The sequence below is a fragment of the Pteropus alecto genome, unplaced genomic scaffold, assembly GCF_000325575.1.
Source record: "Pteropus alecto unplaced genomic scaffold, ASM32557v1 scaffold74, whole genome shotgun sequence".
Lineage (NCBI taxonomy): Eukaryota > Metazoa > Chordata > Mammalia > Chiroptera > Pteropodidae > Pteropus > Pteropus alecto.
Window position 1 is genome coordinate 258,581 of NW_006436291.1, and position 8,562 is coordinate 267,142.

Below are 8,562 nucleotides of genomic sequence, written 5' to 3' on the forward strand. Positions count from 1 at the left end.
CGGAGGGTGTGTCCCCCCCCCCCCCCCGCTCCACGCTCAGTCTCTGCAGCGTCGCCCGCCTCTTCGGGGCACGTGACTCGTGCCCCCGGCATTTCCACATTGTGAATGACGCTGAGCATCTCCCATCTCTGCTCACGGGCTCAAGTCTCTCTTTCTGCCCATTCGAGGGCTTCGCTAACTTCGCCGTGGGCGCGGGTCTGGGTCACAGGTGTCCTCTCTGTCTGCCACTTGGCTTTTAGTTTTGTTCACGTGTCTTTTGACATTCAGAAATTCCAAAGTTTAATTTGGGAAACTGGACGACTTTTTCTCCTCAGCAGCCTCTCAGGAGGGCCTCGCCTTCCCTGCCCCGCCGACGGGGAGCATATTCTTCTTCCTTCCAGGCTTTTCGTAATCTGCAAACATCTAGTTCTAACGCGTTTGAAATCTGTCTGCATGCCGGGCTGCTGTGGGCCCGTTACACTGACGAGGAGGAAAGAGGACTCGGATGCATAAAATCACGAACGGAACAGGAGACGTTATGCCGACCGCAGACACAAGGGACTGTGAGAGGCTGAACGCCGCACGCCAGCAAACCGGACAACCTGGGCAAAATCGGTCAATTCCTAGAAGCGCACGACTTACCAAGGCTGCATCACGAAGAAACCGAAGTCCGAACGGACCATCACCAGTAAGAAGGAATCAGAAACCAAAACCTCCCAACGAAACGAGCCGAGGACCGGAGGGGCTCCCTGGTCCAGACGTTCACAGAAGAGCTAACAGCAGCCCTCCTTGAATTCTCCCAGAAAACTCGAGGGGAGGAAGTACTTCCAAACTCATTTTACGAGGCCAGCATTATGTTGGTGCCACAGCCACATAAGGACGTCACGAGAAAGCTAGAGACCAGTATCCCTGATGACGACGAATGTAAAAATTCTCAACAAAATGTTAGCGAAGCGGATTCAAGGGTATGTTAAAAGGTTCACACGCCATGGTCGAGTGGGATCTGCCTCTGCAAGGACGGCTCAACACCCACAAATCAGTGTCACGAACCCCATTAACGGAACGAAGGATAAAAACTGTATGGCCGTCTGTGGGTGCAGAAAAGCAGCTGACAACACTCGACACCCATTCATGATAAAACTCCGCAATGCGATGTAGGTGGGATGCATCTCAACGTAACCAAAGTCAGATGGCATGCCCAATGGGCAGGGGGGACTACGTCAAACTCAAAAGCTCTGTACAGCGAGAGAAACGGCAAAATGGAAAGGCAGCCTGCGGAGTGGGGGAAATGTGTGAACCATCTATCTTAGGGTTAATTTCCAAAAAAAAAAATAAGGAAATTATACAGCTCAACAGCAAGTTAACAATAATAACAATAATTTGATTAAAAAATGGGCAGAGGAACTGATTACACGTTTTCCCAAAGAAGACATACAGACGGCCATCAGGTTCATGAAAAGACGCTCAACGTCACTGACCATCGGGAAAACGCACATCAGAACCGCAAGATGTCACCTCGGACCTGTCAGAGCGGCCACCGTCACGACACGCGGCGAAGGTGCTGGTGAGGATGTGCCGCGAAGCGGCCTCGTGTGCTGGTGGCAGGGCCGACAGCTGGTGCCGCTGCTCCGGGACAGTGTGGAGGGTCCCCCGACAATCAGGAACAGGGCGACCTCGTGCCAGCGCCCCGCTTCTGGGTGTTTATCCAGAGGAAGTGAAACCAGTGTCTCGGGGTGTCTGCGCCCTGTGTTCACTGCAGGGCCACCCACAGTGGCCACGGCATGGAAACGACCGAGCTGTCCGTCTGCGGAAGGAGGAGCTGGGGCGTGGGGCTCAGCGGAACACAGACAGGGACGCCCCAGGGGCATGTGCTCGGCGAGGTGTCAGGCAGAGAAGGGCCGTCGGACACACGGAGGCCTTGGGATCTGAACACGCCAGACTCAGAGAAACGGAGACCAGGCTGGAGGCCGCCAGGGCTGGGGCGGCGGGAGTGGGCTCACGCTCGTCCAAGGGGACGGCCTCCCCGTGGCGGGTGAGTAAGCCCTGGACGGCGGGCGGTGCTGAGCGGTGCACGTCCAGCTGCTGCGGGCGTGAAGAGACGGCGAGTCTGGGGAGGCGCTGACCGCCCCGCTGGCCGTGGGGGTCCCTCAGCACCAGCGCGTGCCGTGGGCGGTCGGGTCTCAGCAAGGCCGGGCGACGCTTGGCTGTGGCCAGGCTCCGCGGAGAGGCGGCTGCCCGCGTCTGCGACCCTGCCTGACGCGTCTCCCCTGCGCTTCCTGCGGCCGCTGCCGGCGGACAGCGGGCGATTCCGGTTCGTCTCCCGCTGACCATCGGACGCGGAGGAAGCCGCTGCGTTTTGAGATGTAGCTTGTCTTCCACTGGCCTCTGAAGTCTTGTCCTGTCGTTCCTCACTGGAGCCCCTTAGGTTTCAGGCCCACAAACGCGTCACCGACACACGATGTGATCCTGCGCCCCCCGCACACGCCGCCCGCTCGGACCCAGGAACACGGCCCCCGGGCTGCTGCCCCGCCTCTCAGAGAAGACGCGGGAGCCCCCAGCCCTGGCCCCATGTGGAGGGCGGCCCGCCGTCCCTCGTCACGCATCGACCACGCCCGTCACAGCCCAGGCCCCGGCCTGGGTCCCCAGGCAGCAGCACCCAGGGCTTCCTGGACGGGCCAAGGCCAAGTTGAGCTGCTGTGCAGACTCAGGAGAGACGCAAGTTCTGCAGGTGCAGGACAGGCAGACCCCATGAGCCCCACCTGCAGGGCCTGAGAGGCCCAGTCCCTTGCCAGGGCTGTGCGCCAAGTCCCTCAATGAGGCCCCCGCAAATCATGGCCCTGAATAAAACCCGGCTCCGCGCCACAGCCAGCAGGGCCGGGGTAGCTGCTCCTGCTCTCGGCCCGCCCCGTTTCCCTCCAGGCACAGTGGTACCATGTGCCTACCCCATCCTCGTCCATCCGTCATCTATCCATCTCCGCATCCATCGAGACATCCATCTATGCTGTGATCCCTCCATCCACCCTCCACCTACCCACCCGCCCTCCATCCACCCCTCCACCTACCCACCACCCTGGGCAAGGAGTGGAGTGGACAGGGGCCAGTCCCAGGAAAAGCAGCAGCTGGACGACCAAGGATTTGGGGAGCCAAAGGTGCCACCTCTGTAGCAGGAGGGGAGGCGGGAAAGGCTGGACCCAGGAGGGTGGCTCCACGTGCCTGGAGCACATGGGGACTTCAGCATGGGACATGGAGGGCCTGTCGTCGTCCTCTCTGTGGGAGGAAGGTGGCAGGAGGGGGCTGGTGTGTGGCCACGTGAACCGTGGTTGCTAGCGGTCAGCTGGGCAGAGGGGGCGAGCTCAGCCTGGTCCAGCAACCACGGCCCAAGCTCCTGCCCCCATGACCGTCCAGGGCCCGGAGGCCTGGGCTGGAGGCCTCTTGGTGTCAACGGCAAAGCAGCTGACTCTGCCAAGCGTGGGAGTGGCCCCCAGAAGGTGCATCTGCTACTCGGTCGCTGGGTCACAGGCATGATGGGCGCCACACGGTGTGACAGGCCCCACAATGCAGCACCTGGACTGTCCAGGGGTCTGACAGCCCCTGAGAACGGGTGCCGGAACGAAGCTAATCGGGGAGCAGAGCAGAGACCCCGGAATCACAGCCGTCGGGGACGCGTGGGCACCTGCAGACGTGGGGCCGAGGCGTCTGTGCACGCGGCAGGCCCTCTTCTCCCTCGGAGGGGGCCTGCTCCGCAGAAAGCAACCGTCGCCCAGTGGGATTCAGGGCGACTCAGAGAACACAAAATCTTTCACCCCAGGAAGATGGGAGCGGCGAGGCCCTAAGACTCGGAGTCCCCTTCCCACGGACAGGGCCAAGTGCAGCCCACCCCGAGGTGGGCCCGGAGGCTGGGTACCCCTCCACCGCAGCTCAGGCACCCGGGCACCACGACGCCTGGAAGGTGCCCGCGGAGCGGCACATGGTGCCATCCACGGGGCAGGGGACCCGCCGCCCCCCCCGACGGCCTGCGGGGCCCACACGGGGCCCTCCACGAGCTGCAGCATCCTGGGACCCCGCCGACTCAGTAAGAGGTTAAAGGGCCAAAGGCAGCCACTGTCCACTGTGGCACCTGGGGGACAGACACGGGGGCCTGTGCAGTGGCACCGTGTCCTCTCCTCCCCTGCCATGCCGGGGGCCGTGCTGCCTGTCACCCGGGCACCTCGTGTGCGAGGGAGCCCCGAGGCAGCGCTCTGAGGGGCACCCGGGGTCCTCGCTGGCCGCGTGCGGCCTCCATAGCCAGCGGGCCTGGCTCTCGCCCATGCTCCCAGACCGGCGTCCGGGGCCGCGGGCTCCGCAGAGAAGCGACGTTCCCAACCCCCGTCGTTGGTGACCCTAACTCGCGACACATGGTCGCAGTCAATCCGCGCTCGAGGACACACGCTCGCCGCTGCGATGACAGCCGTGCGTCCAGCAGCAGCCATCGCCAGGGCCCGGGCGGGCTCCCGGCAGCCCTTACCGTGTCACCCCTCTCGCTGCCTGCCACTCACCTCGAAGGTGTTCCCCGTCACGTCGAACTCTGGGGGGACAAAGGCGCCCTCGGGGTCATCTGGGGAGAAGGAGAGAGCTCTGACCAAGGCCTGTGCGGCCCGGCGAGGGGCGGACACTCCCGTCCCTGCACCCCGAGGGCCATTTTGGGGCTCGGGGGACACCGTGGTTAGAAGGGGAGCCTCTGCTACTGCGGCAGTGTGGGAATGCACCCCGAAGGGGAGAAAGGGGGGATGGAGGCCCCGGGGCCCCTCCCGGTCCAGCCAGGGCCGCAGAGACCAGCACCCGCCGAGCGCCGAGCCCCAGGGCGGCCCCCCTTCGTGCTCCCCAGTGGCACCGAGGCTGCAGGTGCCACCAGGTCACCACAGAAACCTGGGTGTCGGGACCGTCGTGCCCAAGGAGGGCCCAGAGTCAGTCAGCCGTGGGTCTGTGCTCGCGTCCACCCCAACGGCGGCTTCCGGTGCCCGCCCGCCCACCGTGCCCCGGGCCTCACCGCTGAGCAGCTCCATGAAGCACACGTTGCCGCTGGTGTTGAACGCCAGGGTGTCGGGCGTGATGCAGAGGGTCTGGAATATGGCCGAGCGGGCGACGCTCCTCACGGACAGGCTGCACTCCAGGCACACCGCCCAGGCCTCCTGCTCGCTGAGGCCGCTGTCCCGCAGCGAGAGGATGTCGGCCAGGGACACATTCTCCTGCCAACACAGGCCCCACTGAGCTGGGTCTGGGGACAGGCCCGAGTTGCCAGCGGGCCCTCCTCCCCAGGACGGCTGGCCCCGACGTCCAGACTAACTGGGGAAGCGGACGTCAGGAATGAGGTCATAGGGAAGATCTTTAAAAACCCACAGAAAGTCATTGCGCCGTGTCCCAGGCGTCAGAAGCCGCAGAGGTTTTAGTGGCATAAGCAGGTACTGCTCAGAGCAGGTGTCCACTCCTGCTGCTGGGACCTGGGCCTTTGTCTCCGCAGCCCCCGTGAGCTGGGTCACCCACTGGAGGAGACATGCCTGACCCGCAGGCTCATGGCACAGCTGGCGGAGCTGACGGGCGCATGGCCGTGCAGGTGTGGGCAGAGGAACGAGATGTTGGGACTGCAGGGATGTAGTCGGTACCCAGGACGGCACAGGTGCGCATGGGGAGCCGCGGACGGGGCTGTTCTGCACACAGGTGGGGGCAGTAACCACACGCGACCTGACGGCCGAGGAGCTGCGCACGTCCGCTCCAGGCGGTTCCCCCGGAGGACAGAGTCTCATGGCCCCTGCACCGCCAGACCCCAGGGTCCCTGTGCAGGCCACCTTCCAGATCTGAGCGGGTCCCTCTGACTCTGAGGTCTCAGCTGTGATGGTGTCCCCAACACTCACATATGCACTCATGTGTGCACACACACCTTAACACACCACACATGTGGTCACACATGCACACCCCGTCACGCACTCACACCAACATGCGCACCCACATGCGCACATGCCTCTCACACATTGACTAACAGGTGCGCAGGCACCCACAAACATGTCCACACATGTGTGCCACATGCACAAGCTCAGACACACCGGGCACATACACAAGCGCATCAAGCACGTGTACACACACGTGTGCGCCCTCCCACAAGCTCGGGCACACACGGAGGCCACGTGTCCGTGTTCCAGGACAACGAAGCTGCCCTCACAGTGTCGCCTGCTCACGCGGCTTGTGTGGGGCGTGAGGAATGACCTTGCTTGCCTAAGTCCAGAGCCCGAGCAGGGCAGCGGGAGTGTTGGCCGGCCTTGGCTAGTGAGCCAGGGACAAGGACAGAGAGAGAGACTGCGCAGCAGCTGTCAGCAGTCCATGCCCCACGCGGCCACCCTGAGGGAGGCATGATGGTGTCCTGCACGTCTGTGCCCACCTTTGCGGGGGGCAGCTCAGGGACCCCCGGGCTCCGCGCCCCGTGCCAGGCGGGCCCAGCTCCATGCACGCGGGGAGGGTACTGAGACCAGCAGGGTCTGCACGTCCTCACACGCCACGGTGGACATTTCGGAGGGAGGTGGCATTATGAGAGTGGTGACACCTGTCTGCCAGCCCCCCTCTGTGGCACCCCTGTGGCCAGTGCCCGGCCAGCTCCAGCCACCATCCAGTTTCTTGGGTCTCACCAACCTGGAGCTGGTTTGCTGGTGGGAAGGTGTTCACAGGGGTGAACTTTGCGTTATAATGACGTCAAACTCATTTCCATTTCACAGGCCGTGTGCATTTCCTCAGGGGACACCAGGGAGGGACATCAGCACGGCCCATCCAGCCACTGCGGCCTCGCTCCTGCCCGCTGCTGGATGCAGCCTGACTACATGCTTGCTGTGGGGAGCCCTGGGGTCCCAGATGCGGACGCAGACGGAAACACTCGGTACCACCCAGTGAGTGTGCAAGGGGCTCGGCGCCCGGCCTGGCGGGCTCCAGAACCAGCACACGGCTGCTCCGGGCTCTGCCTGGGGCCAGCCTCCTGTCTGCAGGAGCACACTCCAGGCAGTGCCCGACTCCAAGAGGGGATGCGGGAGGTTGGGAAGGAGCCCCCCGACTTTCCGCTGGACGCTCGACTATGGTGGCGCCCTGCTTTGCCTGCAGACCCCGACACCATGCCCACCAGGGCTGCGATTCCGTCCCAGTGGCCCGGCCAACACCTCCCAAGAGGGGCCAGGGTTTGGGCCCAACCCCGGCTCCTGTTCTGCGGCTCGGAGTGCCGGGCGGCGGGGCCAGCTGAGTATGGGCCGCTCCGTGTCTGCTCTGGGAGGCTGAGGAGGCCGGTCCTGTCCCAGCGGCCTGGAATGTGCCCCCTGGGGAGTTCTGAAGGCTGTGGGCCATCGAGCACAGCGGGCGTTGTCCACAGGGTTATTAATTCCCTAGCCTGTCTTCTGCGCAGTTTTTGTCCCTGAATCCAGGCCACCATGCGGAGGGGGCAGCACCCACCCTGGGCCTCAGAGGCCCCTCCCTGCCGCAGCGGCTTGCCCGGACAGGTGAGCTGCCAAGGCCTGACTGAGCCTGCCACGCTGGCTGGGCTGGCAGAGGACAGAGTGTCCAGGGCTGCAGCTGTGGCCACACTCGCCATAAAGTCCACTCTGGCCCAGGAGGCACTGCCAGTCTGTCTCCCCAGCTGGCCTGCCCGGACGGGTCCTCAGGGTCCTCAGCACTGGCCGGTCCAGGGAAGGCATCTGGCGTCGGCCGTGTGGTGCTGGCCCTCAGCAGTGGGCACAGGAGCCTGGAGAACTGGCCCCTGACTGCTGGGGGCTCAGAGGGCCTCTGCTCAGGCCCCACAGACTGGGGGGGGTGGCGGTGGCAGGGCCTTTCCCAGCCACCGCAGCCTCTGGGGGCCACCTCTCACGCAGAGGGGCCATGGCGTTCATCCAACCCAACCCACAGCCTGTGGGGCACCATGGGAAGCCAGAGCCACAGGGTCACAGCCTGCCCAGGTGGGGACTGGCTTCTCTGCCCAGTCTCAGGTGACCTGCCTCTGTGAATGCCTGGCCCAGTTACTGGTCACAGACCCCACGTGACAGAGACCCCTGGCTCCTGTGCACCTGGGGTGGGGGGAGGACCTGGGTGAGGGCCAGGTTCTTGGGGAGCAGGAAGCAGCCCTGAGTCCTGGGGTTCCCCCCCCAGCTCCTCAAGAGTCTGGCCTGACTGGGCTCCTGCTGCCCGCACCTCCCCAAGGCGCCTGCAGCGAGAAAAACAGAGCTGCCCCCTGGCGACGCCCCCCACGGATAACCAGGAGCCCAGCCCCGCAGGGTGACAGCCTGCCCACTGCCGTCCTCTGCGACATTCCATGGATCCTGTTCCTTCGGGAGAACCCTGTCTAAGGGGGGCGGTGAGACCGGCTGCCGCCAGGACCTGGCCGGGGGCAGGGGCTTGGGGGGGCGGCAGTACCCTCCCCGGGGACTCTCCGCGGACCCCCATGCCAGGGAAGGTGGGATTCCCCTGGGGCCGGGGGCTCACCTCATCCTCGGGAAGCGTCGGGAGCGGCTCGAAGTCGTAGAAGTCTAGGTCCTTGTCGTCCTCGAAAAAATCCGCCACGGCCGGCTCCATGGCCTGCGCCCT

The 8,562-nt window shown here is 64.3% G+C and overlaps 1 protein-coding gene across 1 annotated transcript in view; it reads right to left on the minus strand.

Moving 5' to 3' along the window:
* KNDC1 (kinase non-catalytic C-lobe domain containing 1) overlaps positions 1–8,562 on the minus strand; it is a 37,566-nt gene that overhangs the window by 27,701 nt on the left and 1,303 nt on the right. Inside the window, 3 exon segments of the mRNA XM_025047543.1 lie at positions 4,515–4,573; positions 5,006–5,204; positions 8,461–8,560. Coding sequence (XP_024903311.1) covers positions 4,515–4,573; positions 5,006–5,204; positions 8,461–8,560 — 358 coding nt within the window.